At 42.4% G+C, this 19,283-nt stretch overlaps 1 protein-coding gene across 3 annotated transcripts in view; it reads right to left on the bottom strand.

Moving 5' to 3' along the window:
- The window catches only part of MAPK12 (mitogen-activated protein kinase 12), a 45,741-nt gene that overhangs the window by 14,377 nt on the left and 12,081 nt on the right, over positions 1-19,283 (bottom strand). For all 3 annotated transcript variants that reach the window (XR_004841912.1, XR_004841913.1, XM_035893693.1), the window contains exons 3-5: positions 16,115-16,226; positions 2,691-2,720; positions 941-988 (exon numbers count right to left, since the gene is read on the bottom strand). Coding sequence is in view for 1 of the 3 variants with exons in the window: in XM_035893693.1 (XP_035749586.1) it covers positions 941-988; positions 2,691-2,720; positions 16,115-16,226 (190 nt within the window). In the remaining 2 variants the exon portion in view is untranslated. The remainder of the gene's footprint in view (positions 1-940; positions 989-2,690; positions 2,721-16,114; positions 16,227-19,283) is intronic.

The raw sequence follows: 19,283 nt of genomic DNA, 5'->3' as shown, positions 1-19,283 counted from the left end.
ACGCTTCTCTGAAGTGATTAGCTGCAACATATAATAAAAAAAATCATTCTCCATCACACCTCTTATCCGACTGTAACCATGACATGATTTTTTCTTGAAAAGTATTTTTAGCTGAGTGACTGCACAAAAATATACCAGTAATCATTGCAACAGACACATCACGCAGGAAAAGGCTGACTATTTACCCCCATGCAGACGCGCTTGGCGTGGGCACACAGCTGTGGCATGGACTGCTCTGTCAACGCCAAACCCGCAGAAGCAGTTTCAGTTCTCACACTGCCCTTCACCCAGCTGGAGGGACCAAAGTCACCAACCACTCCAACGATGCCATGAATGTAGTAAATTGTGGCACTGACTTCCTCACCAGAAATCCTCCCCTACATCTTGGAGTCAGCCTGCATTTCTCCCCTGTTAGCACTGGGTACCAGCTGCCCAGAGTGTCCTGTCTGGACTGGATGTCTTCAGCTGGGACATCCTGGGCAATGCTTCTAGCTGGAGGTGCAGCCACTCCTTGTGCTTGGCTCTAGAAGAATCACAGAAGTTGATCACGGCCTCTGCCATTTGTATAAAATGCACGTTTATGTCAGTCAAGGACAAACAAACCGGAGGTGAATAGATTCTCACTATTCACGGCTTTATTTCTTAAATAAGTATTTAATTATTCTTGTGGTGACTGAAGTCAGACAAATGGGAGAATACTTATAAGGAGCACACTCTCATAATTTTTTTCAAGACTGTTACCACTGCCCATCTGATCCTCTTCCCTTCCATTTTCCAGAGTTCTCCTATTTTTCCATGACTCCTCAAAGCCCGTGGGCTGAAAGCCTGGCCCATCAGTGAAACCAGCCAGCACGTCTACAGACGTTACACCCGTTGTCTTCTGTGGTGTATTTCTAATACAACTCTTTTTTTTTTTTTTTCAAAAAAACCCATATCCTACCTTCAATTCACAGTCTTCATTTACTGCCAAGTTTCCAGGCTTTAGATCCTGTAATCAGATTTGAAATGGATGTTATTTATTTGTTTTACAGCAAGCACAATAAAGCACACTTTCTTTCTTTCTTTCATTTAGGTTTAATGGTTTTCATGCAACTACTTAGAACAGCAACAGGTAAAACAAAGTCATAGATCTAAATTAGAAAATTAAATGTAACAAATAACAGAAACAAAGACACAAACTTGAGTATGTTTGGCTTTTTTCCAGTATGTTTTCCCCCCAGACAAATCAACTTTTTGTCTGCTAGAAGTCAGGAAAATACTTGCCAGTGAAGGAACTCACTCATCTTACTGTGAGTGGGGTTTGGACATAAATTTGTTGCATTTAATAGTAATACCACGAAGTTAAGGATTCACATATACATTTTTGGACTGCACACACTGCATATCAAAATATACTTTAAAAAGGTTCCATACCTGCATAGACCTAGAAGGATGACTGAAGGAATCAAACAAGATTTTACATAAAAGCCTATGCTCTCTTCTGTGGGAAAATCAATTTCCTAACAAAGTCAATTGAATGGAGACTGCAACATGAAAAAAAATTCCCTGAAGCCTCTCTAGCTCCTGTAGAGACTTCTAATGATCTTCAAAATTTGTACTTCTAAGGTTAGCAGCAAAGGGAAGAGTACTGGCAACGACTAAGAAGATTTTGCAACGCCACTGACTCTTAGACATTCACAGTTAAAAAGAACAAAAGATGTAAGTTTTCCTTCGGCTTTTGCAAACCTTTGTCACTTTAGTACAAGACATTTAGAGGAATCTTCTCTCTGAACTTTTTAACAGACATCCAACTGTTTTATACCAATATATTTTAAGATCAGAGGGGCCTTGGAGAGAAACAAATGGGTGCAAAGAACCATAACGAAACCAAGAAGCTCAAGAGCCATCAAGAGGGAGCTTAGAAAAAGTCTAAGCAACTGTAAATTTAGACCATGATCACAGCAGTTGTAGAAATAAAAATATCAATTTATTACATTATTTTAGCAGTTTGCATAGTTTCCATGTCCAGCTTAACGCTACTATACAATGTGCACCTTCTGTGGTACTCCTGATATTTTATTACAAATGGCCAGTTTCTACTGACCTGATTCAGTTTGGGGGGAAGTTATGCTGCTTGGTACCACAAGGGTATCATTCAGAACTCCTTTTTCACAGTGCAGAAGTGATTTTAAGTGGATTTAAGACACAGTAGGAATTCAAAAAGAATCAGATGCTTAATTTCTTTCAGAAAAAATTGATATTTTCAAGGCTGTAAAACGTTGGACTATTTTTTCAGTTTCTATGTTTTCATTCCCCCCTCCAACTTTAAACATTAATATGATGTTTAAACAACATTTAAACATTGTTTTAAAAAGTTTAATCTTAATTTAAAAACAAAAACAAACCAGAAAAAACTCTTATCCATCTCAGTTTAGACACTATTTGCTCTTGTGGGGACTTAAAGCTCAACTTCACAACGTAATTTAAGAAATGGAAATCCAAGCTGTATTCAGTGCACCTGGAGTGCCCAACTTACACTGACATAGCCACAGCACCTTTTGTTCCTATTGCACAAGAAACCAAAGGCATCATCAAACACTATAAATAGAGACACTATAAACAGTAGTTCAGGCATATTTATGAGCATGCTTATACACAAACACCACTCACGTTATCAGAATATAAACATCTTTTATATTGTTTCCACTTACCCTGTGAATTATGCCTGATGAGTGAATATACTGTAAAAAGAGAAAGTATTTTTTAGTTAACAAGGTCCTGACTTTAAGAAGTTGCCTGGGGCAGGGGAGACAGTACTTTTTCATGCTGCTAAAGTAATCTGAAATTAGAAAATGTTTATTTATTGTACAGAAGATCTTTTTAGCTATGTTTTTAGGTTCAGATAATTGAACTAGTATTTTGCCCTTCCCCTCCCCTAATAATAAGAAACAAGTAAGTCAGTCTGAGTACTGCAACAGATCATGTAGTTTTTCTAATTCTTCCCATACATAAAAGCCTGCTTCCAGTTAATTTTTGGCATTGATAGACATTTATATGTGTATCAAAATAAATCCTGCTATTTTATATATCAGGTATCAGGAATGCAGAAAGTTGTCCTGAACTGAGGACGTGCTTTCCAAGAGCGGGTCTCGGTTCGCTTCAAATGTGGGGATCTGAAAACGCCACAGACCATACTACTGATGGGAGCTCCTACTACTGACACTAAACAACATGAGAACAATAAAGGCTTTTTAAAAAGTCCCCAGAAAAGATGGATGAGATGTGAATCCCACCAGCTTCACCTGGAGAGTTTTCATTTTATTCCACCCTGAAGAATAGGACAATAACTGGGAAAAGAGTTACTGGAAACCACCTGTCAGAGCCAGTAAAGACCGACCAGGGACAGTCAGGGTGGTCTCACAGTGATGCACCAAAGTACTGAGCTTTGTGGGGTAACTGTGAGCCAGCCATAGTCCCAGCAACCGTTGTCTCCTTCCCCAGCAGCCATGAAGATGAACAATTAACCTTGTAAATGCAACAGTCCCTCTGCAAAGGGATCCTCATAGTCCACCTGATGAGGGGACCAGGGAAAAGAAAGCAAGGCTACAGATCAAAGCCAACTTCTTCAGACAGATCCAATGTGCATTTCAGACTTAGGTTTCTGAACTTAAACAAAACCCATACAACCTAAGCAGCACAAGACCTGGATTTAAGGCACTAAGTTTTCAAAGCAGTGACTGAACAAAAATAAAATCTCTGACATTTATTTTTCCCGCTCTTATACCTGACACAGTGCTCCAGATGTGGTCTCATATGTTCTGAAAAAGAGGGGAAAAAAATCACTTCCCTTAACCCTGTGGCTACAACTTCATCAATCCCGACTCAATCATAGTAGGGCTTGGCCGCTGCATGGGCGGCACTGCTGACTGCTGTGCCCGAGTCCGTGCAGGACCTGGCATTTGCAGCAGCCCAGTTCCCGCTGCATATTATTTGCAGATGAGGTAGGGTTTAACATCACCCATAGGAATTGCCAAAGCGCTTCACAGGATTTCCTAGAGCAGACACAAGGGCCTGAGGGCCCAGGGCCGTTCCCCAGAACGTAGGCTGTAAAACCACTACAGCAAATGAAGAACTACGAAATGTTGTTTCTGTCATGGATGCGCATGAATTGGGCAGGATGGGAGGAACCAGATGCAAAAAGAGGAAGTTTATCATTTCTAAGCAGACACCAGACAGGATATATACTTTTTTTAAAAAATGAAATGTTATCTTTAAGTAGTTAGACTCCCAACAAATGAGGAAAAAGCTGATGACTTCTGCCAATAGCCATCTTGATCAAGGATATCACAATGACTACTTCCATTCTAAATCATTTCAATATCTTCTTACTGAAGCCTCCTGATTTTCCCGAGCAGATGCTTAAAATAGTCTATAGGCTATTTTTGCTGGTATGACTGTAGACAGTAAGGAAATAACTGTCAGACCCAGGAATTTCTGCACCTAAGAATGTGGCCTGTAGAAAAAGGAATTAAAAGGACTGCACCCTTCAGAGTTTTAAAGTAAATCTCACCTGTTTGGGGGGAAAAGCCTGGTGTTCTAGGAATTAAAAGGACTGCACCCTTCAGAGTTTTAGTTAAAGTAAATCTCACCTGTCTGGGGGGAAAAGCCTGGTGTTCCCACCCCACTGAAGGTTTTATGAGTATTCACAGCACCAAAATCATGGTAACACTTTGGGGAGAACTCCTCTATTTTCTAAACACTCCTCCTAACACAACGCTACCGAGATTACATGGAATAGCACTTATTCCTGGTGCTAAAGTACACACAGAATCACAGAATCATAGAATCGTTAAGGTTGGAAAAGACCTTTAAGATCATCAAGTCCAACCATTAACCTAGCACTGCCAAGTCCACCACTAAACCTGATACAAGCCAGGATGCTGTTGGCCTTCTTAGCCACCTGGGCACACTGCTGGCTCATATTCAGCTGGTTGTCGATGAACACCCACAGGTCCTCTTCTGCTGGCAGCTTTCCAGCCATTCTTCCCCAAGCCTGCAGTGTTGCATGGGGTTGTTGAAGTGCAGGATCTGGCACTTGGTCTGGCTGAACTTCATACAACTGGCCTTGGCTCATCGATCCAGCCTGTCCAGATCCCTCTGTGGAGCCTTCCTACCCTCAAGCAGATCAACAATCCCACCCAACTTGGTGTCATCTGCAGACTTACTGAGGGTGTGCTTGATCCCCCTGTCCAGATCATTGATAAAGATATTGAACAGAACTGGCCCAAATACTGAGCTCTGGGGAACACCGGTTGTGACCGCCCGCCAACTGGATTTAACTCCATTCACCACCACCCTTTGGGCCCAGCCATCCAGTCAGGTTTTTACCCAGTGAAGAGTGCACCCGTCCAAGCCATAAGCAGCCAGTTTCTCCAGGAGAATGCTGTGGGAAACAGTGTCAAAGCTTTACTAAAGTCCAGGTAGACAACGTCCACAGCCTTTCCCTCATCCACTAAGTGGGTCACCTTGTTGTAAAGGAGATCGTTCAAGCAGGGCCTGCCTTTCATAAACCCATGCTGACTGGGCCTGATCACCTGGTTGTCCTGAACGTGCCACATGGTGGCACTCAAGATGATCTGCTCCATAACCTTCCCAGCACCGAGGTCAGATTGACAGGCCTGTAGTTCCCTGGATCCTCCTTCTGGCCATTTTTGTAGATGGGCATCACATTTGCCAACCTCCAGTCAACTGGGACCTCCCCAGTTAGCCAGGACTGCTGATAAATGAAGAGTGGCTTGGTGAGCACTTCTGCCAGCTTCCTAAGTACCCTTGGGTGGGTCCCATCTGACCCCATAGACTCGTATGTGTCTAAGTGGTGTAGCACGTCACCAACCATTTCTCCTCGGATTATGGGGGCTTCATTCTGCTACCCATCCCTGTCTTCCAGTTCAGGGGGCTGGGTACCCTGAGAACTGGTCTATTAAAGACTGAGGCAAAGAAAGCATTAAGTAGCTCAGCCTTTTCTTTGTCCTTTGTCACTATGTTTCCCCCCACATCCAATAAAGGATGGACATTGCCCTTGGCTCTCCTTTTGTTGCTAATGTATTTATAGAAACATTTTTTACTGTCTTTTATGGCAGTAGCCAGATTAAATTCTAGTTGGGCTTTGGCCCTTCTAATTTTCTCCCTGAATAATCTCATGACATCCTTGTAGTCCTGAGTTGCCTGCCCCTTCTTCCAAAGGCCATAAACTCTTTTTTTCCTGAGCTCCAGCCAAGGCCCTCTGTTCAGCCACACTGGTCTTCTTCCCCACCAGTCTGCCTTTTGGCATATGGGGACAGCCTGCTCCTGTGCCTTTAAGATTTCCTTCTTGACTTTCTGGACTCCTTTGCCCTTCACGACTGCCTCCCACAGGACTCTGTCAACCAGGCTCCTAAATAGGCCAAAGTCTGCCCTCCGCAAGTCCAAGGCAGCAGTTCTGCTGACCCCCTCCTTACTTCTCCAAGAATCAAAAACTCTAGCATTTAGTGATGGCTGTGCCCAAGACGGCGTCCAACTGTCACATCACCCACCAGTCTTTCTCTGTTCGTCTCTCTGTAAGCAGAAATACTGGTGCTGTGCTGCAGTATTTCTTTAACAATAGCAGTATCTTTTTAACTGCTTTTTATTATCTCCTGGCAGGTAGCAGCACTGGAACTATGCCAGTCTTGTCCAGAAAATTTTCCGTTTCAGGTCAATAACCTTCTGAAACAGTACCCTATTCTTACTGATTCTCCTTATTAAATTATCCATTTATTGACAGATTTGTCACTCTTAACATGGCAAAAACATCCGGACCAGAGCAGATGTATCCTCCACAATGTTATTACCACTTCACCTGAATAATACTTGATTCAAGAACCCAGTTAACATGAGCAAAGTGCCTTGGAGCACAGGAGCTCTGTGCATTATCCTAAGGATGATTTTTGGTAGCATGCATAAATCCTTGAATGCAAGCTTCAGATTGTGCTAGGAAGCTATCCAACAATTGTCTAAATTCTAAGCATTCTTGTCTGTATATGCAATCTCTACACAAAATAAAAAGCTAATCAAAAGGGAATTAGGAAAGACTCAGGAGAAAGTATTCTAGGCAGCACGCAAAATGAAAATGAGGAGTGACTTGGCAGAGAAGGAAAAACTGAAGAGAAAATGGGTAAGAGAGGGAAGGGAAAGCAGAGAAGCAGAAAGAACAACGTAAACGTGAAAAAAAGACAGTAAATGGAGATGACAAAAGGAGAGAACTAGAGCAGGTAAATATTACCATGAGTATGGCAAAAGAAGCTTGAACAAGTGTTTGTATGGCCCAGGAGCTATCCATCCATTCTCAAATGCTGTGCAGATAAAGCAACTGCCACCCACCACCCCAGACCTCTACGAACAGGAACCCAGCTGGCACTCCTGCAGAAGAGGGACCCAAGACTGAAAGCGCTGGAAGCTCCAGCCCCTGTCCACCTACATAAAGACATTTATGTTCAGCTTGCCTTCTGTACTCTTCGACAATACACAGCTCTTCTGTCAAACAAAAAAATGATGAAAGCCCTTCCAAGTTGCAAGCTCATACTTAAATACAATTTAATGCCAGACTAAGGCCCAACTAAGAAACAAAGGAGAGGCACATCATTGTTCTTAAGTGGTGTCAAAACACATTGTTTTTTCCTACCACAGATGAAGTTAAATTCTGATAAATTACAAGGCTCACCAAAGAAAGGAAATGAGTATTTCATTCGCTATAAAAAGAAGCCAGTAAAATGGCAAGAACAGAAACTGACTGACAAACAAGGGCTGTAGGGACTTACAGAGCAAAGACCTGAGGGCCTGATACAAATCTTCCTGAACTCAGTATGAACTTTCTACTGACCTCAGCTTATATATATTTTTTTTAAATCAAGCCTGTTAAGCATTTTGGTATGCAACCGATCCAGAACCAGGCTACAGGTAAAATGTAGCAACAAAGCCTGCAAGGAACTGACTTGGAGGCTTAGCAAAAATCTCTCTTATCCCTTCACAATACATCACTCATGCAGAGTTTTTTTTACATGCATTTAACTGTCACGTGTAAACAGGTTGTTACAACAGAAGTATGCAATGTGACAAAAATGATTAGCAGCCTTCTTGCCTTTGGCCAGACACAAACACAGATACCATAAAGTGCTTATGTACTTTACACAAAGGAAAAATGCATATTGCAGGTAACATCTTAACACCAAAAAAACCCCAAAATAGAGTCCATCAAAGTTAAAAGGTGCAAAAAAATAATATGCATTATAAAAATGAAAGGCTAAGCTTGGGAAGTGGAAAGAGTTTTACAACAAGTATCTACAGCGTGGCATATTCCTCCTTCCCAGGTGTTGCAAGTATTTTTCCCTTATAATGCCTCAACTGAGCACTAGCTAAGTTTATGCTTTGCTCCTCCCTCCCCACCAAAAAATCAATCTAAGTAAACACCGATGGGCTGTCTTTAATCCAGATACAGTAGACCTTAAAAGGAAAAGATTTTCATGCAAAACTTGGCAGGCCCTTTCTTAAACAGTTAACTTACTGATATCTGTAAAAAGGAGAAACAAATTACTGACCTATTTTCTTTTTTCTCTGCATGCTAGCAACATCGCTTTCAGTGCACTTCCTAGCATGGACAGTGCTGCAAGAATGTCCCTCAAGCACTGGACCACTCCTATTTCTTAAAGATATTTCCAGCTAGATGTATTATCGTGGCTGGATGAATTGGTTCAAAAAGAATCCAAAATTTAATGGAACAGATACAGTAAAGACTGTTCTCAAATGTTTGCCGTGCAATAGGAAATGACAAAACATCAGAGTCAAGCAGCTGAATAATGTCTTATTTCCTGCTGGTAATTTTGAGGTAAGTACAGTTGTGCTCATCAAAAACGTAGGGGAAGAGACAAAATATTCAGGCGAACCACTTCTTATAGAAGATCTAACACAGTTACAGAGCCCAGAGAGACCAATTTACTAAGACTATCTCAGCATCCATGCTGGTTGCCTTGTAAATGGAATGAGAACTGCCCTCGTTTTTATAAAATCCTGGGAATAGCAGCTTACATCAAGAACTTCCTGCTCTTTCCCGCTGTGGTGGGTTGACCTTGGCTGGCCACCAGGTGCCCACCGGGCCACTCTCTCATTCCCTCTCCTCAACAGGACAGGGTGGTAGAAAATACAATGTAAAAGCTCATGGGTCAAGGCAAGGACAGGGAAATTACTCTCTAATTACCATCACAGGCAAAACAGCCTCAACCTGGGGAAGACTGATTTAATTTGTTGCTAATTAATAACAGAATAGGATAGTTAGAAACAAAAACCAAAACTAAACCCACCTTCCCCCCACCCCTCCCTTCCTCCCAGGCTCAGCTTCACTCCTGAACCTTCTACCTCCTCTGCTGAGTGGCGCAGAGGGATGGGGAATGGGGACCATGGTCAGTTCGACTCCTCACACTCTGCCTCTGCTCCAGCGTGGGGTCCCTCCCACGGGATACAGTCCTTCACGAACCGCTCCAGCATGGGTCCTTTCCATGGGCTGCAGTCCTTCAGGAGTGGATTGCTCCAGCATGGGTCCACTGTGGGCCACAGGCCTTGCCACAAAACCTGCCAGGAGTCTGCCCTCGCACGGGCTTTCTCCATGGGCTGCAGCTTCCTTCAGGGCACATCCATGTGCTCCAGCATGGGCTCCTCCATGGGCTGCAGGGGCGGAACTTGTGTCACCATGGTTTTCTCCTCAGCACACGGATGCGGACCTGTTGGAGCGGGTCCAGAGGAGGGCTACAAAAATGATCCGAGGGCTGGAGCACCTCTCCTATGAGGACAGGCTGAGAGAGTTGGTCTTGTTCAGCCTGAAGAAGAGAAGGCTGCGGGGAGACCTGATTGCGGCCTTTCAGTACCTAAAGGGGGCCTATGGGAAAGATGGGGACAATCTTTTTAGCAAGACCTGCTGTGACAGGACAAGGGGTAATGGTTTTAAACGAAAACAGGGTAGGTTTAGACTGGATGTAAGAAAGAAATTTTTTACAGTGAGGGTGGTGAAACACTGGAATGGGTTGCCCAGAGAGGCAGGGGAGGCCTCATCCCTGGAAACATTCAAGGTGAGGTGGGATGGGGCTCTGAGCAACCTGATCTAGCTGAAGATGTCCCTGCTCACTGCAGGGGGGTTGGACTAGGTGACCTCTAAAGGTCCCTTCCAACCCAAAGCATTCTGTGATCCTCCATGAGCTGCAGGGGAATCCCTGCTCTGGCACCTGTAGTACCTCCTCCTCCTCCTCTTTCCTCACTGACCTTGGTGTCTGCAGAGTTGTTTCTCTCACAGTTTCTCACTCCTCTATCAGTGCTGCTCCCTAAATCTGTTATCACAGAGGTGCCACAAACATTGCTGATGGGCTCAGGTTTAGCCAGCGGCAGGTCCATCTCAGTGACTGCTGGAACTGGCTGTGTCCAATGTGGGGGCAGCTCTTGGTCTCTTCTAACAGAAGCCACCCCTGCAGCAGCCCCCCACTACCAAACCTTGCCACACAAACCCAATACATCCTCCTTATTTCCTGCTTTGTTTCGTTCAGATATATATCAACCGTGCACAGTTGCTCCGCTTGCCTTCCACATTTACTTATCCAACAGACTTCAGTGTCAACCTCTGGGGCCCACAAACTCCACTCTGTTGGCCTCTGTGAGATAGTCTAGGCCACTAGGACCAAAATATATTTCTAAGCCATTTCACTGGAATTAAATTCATTATTCATTCATCCTTTCCACCACCCTCAACTCAAGCTAATTTTTTACAGTTCATATATAGCTTGCCTGTAAAATTAGCCCAAATGATGTTTTCCATCTCTGGTGAATAGCATGTCTCTGCTGGAAGCCTGTTTCCCCGACAGGTACCTGCAACTAAACAGACCACTCCACTTATATGGTCCCTGAGAAAACATTTATTAGGACATGGCTTTGTAATTAGGGAACTAACTACAAAACTGAAATCGTAACTCTGCATTCACAAGCCCAGATCAGAGGTGAATTCCCTCTAGTTTAAATAAAGCCAATATCCCCAAACCTGGCTTTAGTTTCTGCATCTGTAAAATGGGAATTACAGCATTTAAATATACAACTGTAGAATAAAAAGGATAATTACTCAGCATATGTAAAAGGCTGTGTGAGTGAAAATCTACTAAATAAAGAACACAAAATCCAAGGTAGGGTCAGAGAGAAATTAATAATGCAGGACTCAACAACAAAGTATATTTACTAAGTTTTGTGATGGGAGCAAAACAATTTACTTGCCCTTCTGTATCTGTTAAATACTGAGTGACAAAGGAATCTCAGGTATGCTGTTCCTGATGTTCTTGTCCAGGAACAGCATGTTGTCCTGCAATATTATTTATTTTTGATAGTGTTTGGCGATGCAAATATAGATCTGCAAGAATAAGCATCTGGATGGATGTGCCAGACCTGCCTGCACCAGAACCAGTTCTGTATTTCCCCTGCACAAGCACATCGCTATGCAAGACACCTTCCAGCACACTGACTCCACTTATCTCTGTACGAGCTCTGAGGAAAGTCTGCTCATACATTGTATGTTGCAGGCACAGGACCGTAAAACCAAAATCGCACAGTACAAGCAGCAGCCAAGGAGTGCCATTCAATTCCAGACAGTGCCATTCCACAGCCTCGTTACAAGCTGCATCTCCAGAGCAGCAAAGGGAATTACATGGCCATCACTGCAGGAGAGCCTGGCTGAACCCTGCAGAGCTAGGTCAAGGTTCTTCTTCTCTTGGAATTGTGTCACCAAAAGAAAAACATAATAAAGAAGTAATAGCCTTTTTATGATCAACAGTTCTGTCCATCCAAAGAAGCAAACACTGTAATTTAAGAACTGGAGTACCAATCTAGACTGAGAAGCATTTTCATATCATATTAATACAGGTTCTAGATGGACAGGGAGCTTAAAGTGGATGTGCCAGACCTGCCTGCACCAGAACCAGTTCTGTATTTCCCCTGCACAAGCACATCGCTATGCAAGACACCTTCCAGCACACTGACTCCACTTATCTCTGTACGAGCTCTGAGGAAAGTCTGCTCATACATTGTATGTTGCAGGCACAGGACCGTAAAACCAAAATCGCACAGTACAAGCAGCAGCCAAGGAGTGCCATTCAATTCCAGACAGTGCCATTCCACAGCCTCGTTACAAGCTGCATCTCCAGAGCAGCAAAGGGAATTACATGGCCATCACTGCAGGAGAGCCTGGCTGAACCCTGCAGAGCTAGGTCAAGGTTCTTCTTCTCTTGGAATTGTGTCACCAAAAGAAAAACATAATAAAGAAGTAATAGCCTTTATGATCAACAGTTCTGTCCATCCAAAGAAGCAAACACTGTAATTTAAGAACTGGAGTACCAATCTAGACTGAGAAGCATTTTCATATCATATTAATACAGGTTCTAGATGGACAGGGAGCTTAAAGAGTATCTTCTTTTTGTGCTGCAAGATATGAATAATCACAGTCTGTTTTTTAAAAGCCAAATAGAGGAAAAAAACCAGTACCAATAATAAACAGTATTCAGCGGAAAGATGAGGAAGAAAAACATATAAAGTATATGACAGCTAATACATTTAGAATCATCTTTGGGCGAGTCAGTGAAATTCAAAGGTACGTTGGTTTGCTATAGTTGTTGGCTCTGCAATCCACAGAAGTATAAGATCCAAGAAATAAAACAGAGGTGAATAGAATCGTAGAATCATAGAAACATTTAGGTTCAAAAAGACATTTAAGATCATTGAGTCCAACCTTTAACTTAACACTGCCAAGTCCCACCAAACCATGTCTCTAAGTGCCACATCTACATATCTTTTAAATACCTCCAGGGATAGGGACTCAACCACTTCCCTGGGCAGCCTGTTCCAATGCTTGACAACCCTTTCATTGAAGAATTTTTTCCTAATATCCAATCTAATCCCCTCCCCAGTGCAACTTGAGGCTGTTCCCTCTCGTCCTGTCACTTGCTAGAGAAAAAGAGGTACTGGAAGGCTGCTATAAGGTCTCCCAGAGCCTTCCCCTTCTCCAGGCTGAACAACCCCAAGTCTCTCAGCTTGTCTTCATAGGAGAGGTGTTCCAGCCCTCTGATCATCTTCACAGCCCTCCTCTGGACCCACTTGAGCAGTTACATGTCCTTACTTATGTTGAGGGCCCCAGAGCTGAATGCAGGACTCCAGATGAGGTCTCACAAGAGCAGAGTAGAGGGGTAGAAATCACCTCCCTTGGCCTACTGGTCACACTTCTTTTGATGCAGCCCAGGATACATTTGGCTTTCTGGGCTGCAAGCTTACATTGCTGAGTCATGTTGAGCTTCTCATCAACCAGCACCCCCAAGTCCTTCTCTTCAGGCTGCCCTCAATCCATTCTCTGCCCAGCCTGTATTTGTGCTTGGGATTGCCCCAACCCACATGCATGGGATGCACTCATGAATGCTAAGGGAAGTTGGCCAAAGTCATTGTGAGGCCACTCAATCATGTGAAAGGTCATGATGATCAGGAGATGTTCCTTATGATGGGACGAAAGCAAATATTGTTTCTGTCTACAAAAAGGGCAGGAGGAAGAGGATCAAGGAATCAAAGGCCAGTCAACCACACCTCACTCCCTGGGAAGGAGTTCTGGAAACCATTTCCAAACATAACAAGGACAAGGAGGTGACTGACAGTAGTCAACATGGATTGACAAAGGGGAAAATCATGCCTAATTAACTTGTCAGCTTTCTATGATAAGACGACTGGCTTGGTGGATGATGGGAGGGCAGTCGATATTGTTTACTCTGATTCTAGCAAGGCTTTTGAAACTCTCTCCCGTAACACCCTCACAGACAGAGGAAGTATGAGTTAGATTAATGGACAGTGAGCTAGACTGAACTGCCTGGATCAAAGGGTTATGATCAGTGGCATGAAATCCAGCTGGAGGCCCATCCATTGCTAGCAGTGCCCCTCCTAGGGTCAGTACTGAGGCCTGTCATGTTTAACATCTTCATTACTGACCAGGAAGACAGGACAGAGTGCACCCTCAGCAAGTCAGCAAATGATACAAAACAGAGGGGAATGTTCATACACTAGGTGGCTGTGCTGCCATTCAGTGAGACCTCTGCAGGCTGGAGAAGTGGGCTTACAGGAATCTGCCAAAGTTCAACAAAATCCTGCACCTGGGAACACCCATGCACCAGTACAAGCTGGGAGTTGACCAGGTTGGCAGAAAAGGACCTGGAGGTCCTGGATGGACAAGCTGAAAGCGAGCAATGTGTCCTTGCAGCAAAGACAACCAAAAGCCTCCTGCATTAGGGAGAGGATTGCCAACAACTTGAGGGAGGTGATCCTTACACTATTCTCAGCTCTGGTGAGACACACCCAGAGTGCTGTGTCCAGCACTGGGCTTCCCAGTTGAAGACAGACACTGAAGCAAATCAAGCAAAGCCCTGTGAAGATAATTATGGGACTGGAGCATCTGATATAAGAGGAGAAACTGAGGCAGCCAGAATTGTTTAGCTGGGAAAATGCTCATGGTGCATCTTACCAATGTGCATAAATACTTGATGGAGGCAGTAAAGAAGACAGAACCAGATACTTCTAAGTACTGCCCAGTGAAAGGACAAGAGGCAACGTGCAAAAACTGAAACACAGGTATTTACATTTAAATGTAAGAAAAACTTATTTCACTGTAAGGGAGATTGACCCCTGGAACATGCTGCCCACAGAGGCTGTGGAGTCTCCATCCTTGGAGATACTCAAAACCCAACTGCACATGCTCCTGTGCAGCCTGTTCAGTTTGACCCTGCTTTGTGCAGGAGGGTTGGACCACACGGTCTCCAGAAGTCCCTTCCAATCTCCACAAGCCTGTTAAAAGGCATTAATAAGTTACTCTCTTTCAGTGGACTCCCTTCTGACATCTTTCTCCGCAGTTTTACTCAGGTGCCTATTAGTTTGGGCTTGTAAGTGTTTTACCTGTGCTCCTCTCAGTCACCTCCTACTCAGATTTGACACTAAAAATCCACAGTCCTTCATCAAAGTTGTCCCAGACTTGGAGACTTCAGAGACTCTTTAACTTTACATGTATGTTACACAAAGGACATATTGTTCAATTTCACAGAAAACTTCAGATATCTGGCTCAGAAAGGTATTTCAACATAGAAATAATCCCAATGACTTACCTATTTAAATTTAGCAATGAGCTTTAGCACCTTGCACAAGTGGACTTTTAACACACAGGGACCAAACCAGCACTTGCTGTGGTCTTTGAACACTTCCCCAAACCAGTGTGAGCACTAAGAGCCAATGGGGCTCAGAGACCCTCTCAGGGTCATACTTTCACCCCAAAATACCATACCTATAGGTTGATAGATATGTATGGTACATATATACCATACCTATATGTAGATACCATACCTATATATGTACCATACATATAGGTATGGTATAAACACACACCCCCTCCCCCCACATACATATATATGTATATCACACACACACACACACATATATATGCTCTTCAGCTGAGCACAGGAAGACACATTTTGAGCAGGTTGGGTGCAGAGTGCCTTAGCAACAGTGTATCAGACCAGGACTTGTAAGCCATGGAAAAACTTCCAAATTAGAGAAATTTGAAGCTGATGACATAGCTGAGGACTCAAGTCAAGGGGGGTCCTGTCTATGAACTCAACAGTGGCTTCATTCTCAGCCTCTACGCTCTCCAACTAGCCACAGTAAGAGGTGCGGCAAAGCAGCACCACAATCAACTACTGGGGAAGAAGGCAACTAAAAATCACAGCAGGGACATTCTGGTGTACTCAAGTAAGGAAACCTGGTCATCCTGGATCAATGTACTAGATCTTGAATGACTATCTCTTCTTTTTGCTTAAAAAGGGCCACAGACAAAGCCATCATACAAAAAAATCCAAGATAACATTTAACATCACAAAACAACTGCTATGTAGAATGTCATTAGTTAGTATACAAGGCGAGATAAATTTTATCCAGCTAGCAAATGGTAAGTATTTATAGCTCTCCATAATTGTTTACTAGGAAAAATCATTGTGAAATCAAAATAATAGTAGAAGCGCCAAACCTTTAAGCCTTTCAACATCTGATATACCAGGAACTGGATTCGGTCTTCAGTTAGTTTCTCATGCTTCATTATCTTACTCAAGTCTGTTCCCATAAATGGCATGACAAGGTAGCTTAAAAAAAAAAAAAAGGAAAGAAAAAAGGACAGAATAACTTTAATTTGTCAAATAAATTGAAACATAATTGTATATTATAGTTCAGTGACAATATTAAAGTATAAATCATTCAATTTACCAAACAATTCAATTATCACCCCCCTGCCTTCCAAGTTTCTCTGGTTTTATCTATTTTTATTGTCATAAAGAGGTGTTGCCCAGCCCTGTCACTGATTATGGAAAGTCGCTAGTTATCAGAAGAGTGCCAATTCTGAACTAGTTAGAAAGAACCTAACCAAGAGCCATGTGATATTTCAAAGACACCTACATAGAAAATGAAGACATTCACACAATGCTATGTATCTCACAATCATAATCATAGCGTTGACCTAGCAGCAACCAAACTGCCTAAGATGGTTCATTCAAATAGACTAGGTCAGATGTAACAGAAATAAAGTTGATCAAATTAGGAGGCAGCAATAACTTCCATTAATTTTCATCTGGGATGATAAACTGGGATCTTCGGTACTTAATACTGGTAAGGGACACCAGCAACAGAAAGTTTGAGAATGCCAAGCTGGTATTTCAAGGCTAATCTTCACTTAAGATCCAAAACTGTTCTTCACATTGCTTGTAGTAAACTCATCCTTCAGAGTCTATCCTTGAAGTCAGGTCTGAACACAGACAGAGCCAGTCACGTCTGGCATCTGAAGATAAAATCATCAGTTTTCCTCTTCTTACAAAGACGAGCAGATGCATTTTCATGAAGGGAAGAATTAGATATGATCATTGTTCAGTAGCTATAAATTTCATTATTTAGACTTAAATGGGTTTCGTCTGGTTAAAATATGCAAATTATAATTCTGCTGATTTCTACTATTAAACCTGTATGAAAATTTCATTTGTTCTATTAGAATTGAAACTATGAACAAAATAGAAATTGAATATAGAGTCGTAAGGGAGATGAGACACTGATTTAGACACGAGGAGTTATAGGTGAAATTTTCAGTATTTCCTAGGTACCAAACATTTTTTCCCCACATCTTTGGGGATCAGGACTCAGGCTTCCAGGCCCAGCATTCACAGACAAATTTGCTACCCTTTGGATACAAAAGATGAGCAATTTAATTCTGTAACTATATAAGGACAAAGCAAATATGGAGAAGAGAATGACATTTCTTCTCTCTCTCCAGTGTAACACACAAAATGTTTCCCATCAAGGCAGCAGGTGACTTAGAAAATGGAGTTTAACTTCTTTGTAGATGTTCCTGACTGTTGAAAGCATACTAAGTTCTACCCCCACTCAGACTTACTAAATACATTTTCCTAGAGGTCATGAATATTTGGAATGAGCCATAAAAAAAACCAACAAAACTTTAATCATAGAATCATAGAATGTTTTGAGTTGGAAGGGACCCCTAGAGGTCATCTAGTCCAACCCCTTTAGTGACTGTTCTAGGAGGTGGGGCAAGAGAAATAGAGAAATATCTACACATCTTTTACTACTGGTAGTGACCTTCAAGCATTCATGAGGATTTTGCTCGCCTGCCATCAACTGTACAAATCCCAAAGCTCTGGATGGATGGTGATCTATGTAAACAGACAAAGTTCAAAACAATATCTAACCATTAAGCACTGTAAAGAACAAGATGAGAAGGACAAATAAGACTATTTTTACATACGCACAATTTGCTAAGTTTACAAATTGATGACTTCAAATCTCTTGCAGTCAAATCAGAGAGGTCTAGGTGGGTGGAGGAACAAACAAAATGTGAAAGAGGGAAAACCTGCTCCTATCTGAGTTTGAAAATCCAAGCTTTAGTAACCACTTATGAGCAACACAATGGAACAGGACAATGGGACCAAACGCTATGGGCTCACTTTTAACACTTTGCCTACTACTTAAAACTTGGCAAACTTATTTTTATTACTAAAAAATATATTTACAATCCACAGCTGAAATCCTCAAATAAGCTGAGGAGGTTAGGCACCTGATTAATAATTCACTTCAATGGGAACTTGATGCCTAATGCATTTAAGTTCTTTGCAAGTTTTCCAGTTAAAACCCAAAATTCTTACACAATGAGGAGCAGCAACTGTTGTGGCACACTGTGTATGATACAAGCACAGACAATGCAAGGAATAGAGATGAAGGAGGTGAAAAGCAGCTGGTAGAGTGGGGCTTGAATTGGTGAAGATTTATGCATTTCTGATTTTGTACACCACAATCAGCTGAACCTCTAAAACTGAAGGAAGTTCAACACAAACATGAGCAGGGAAAGGACACTTCATAAAGGAAATGGGGCGTTGTCTTCAATCCTTGTTACACTGACTGGCAGAGGAGCAGGAGAACAGAGCAGCAGGTAGCGCAGGAGCATGCTAGGGCTTGAAGTTGTCTGAGACCTTGGGTTTCTTAGTGAATACCAACTTCAGGGACTGGATCTGGTGAAACCACCAACCTTGCTTCTGCTGCTTCTAGCCACAAATCCACTTTAATTTGATCTTTATACAATAGGCCACAGATAACGTCTCATGACTAGTCAGCAAAAAGAAAGTCTCCCTCAAATGACCCATTTGACCTTTAATTAACAAAAGCAGTTTTTCCACTTTTGTTTTCAGTGTACACACATCTACCTCTGCTCATCTCTTAACAGCTTGCCCAAAGTCTTGAAAGAAAATTTTGCCATAGGTCCACCTCATGCACTTTCAGTTATAAAAAATGTCCCTCCTACTTGACTTGCATCACCAAAACTTGAAGGATGATTTTAGGGCCCCATTTAAAACACAGAGCTTGAATGCTAATCTTATTTATGTGTGTTTTATTACATATGCTATATAAAATGCTAGCACAATAGGCAATTTGGACAACATCTTTTCTGGCCCAAATGATGAATATGAACACACGGTCCATGTTTTCCGTACTTCATTTTCTACATTTTCCTGTTAGATAGCTTTCTTTGTCAACATATAAATATGCAAGTTTGTTTTTGAAACATCGTTACACTAGATGAAATCTAGAACAGAATGTAACAACATGTTGTAACAACAACCCCATGCAATGCTGCAGGCTTGGGA

The sequence above is a fragment of the Egretta garzetta genome, unplaced genomic scaffold, assembly GCF_000687185.1.
Source record: "Egretta garzetta isolate BGI_Z169 unplaced genomic scaffold, ASM68718v1 scaffold64, whole genome shotgun sequence".
Taxonomy (NCBI): Eukaryota; Metazoa; Chordata; class Aves; order Pelecaniformes; family Ardeidae; genus Egretta; species Egretta garzetta.
This window is presented reverse-complemented; position numbering and strand designations above follow the sequence as displayed.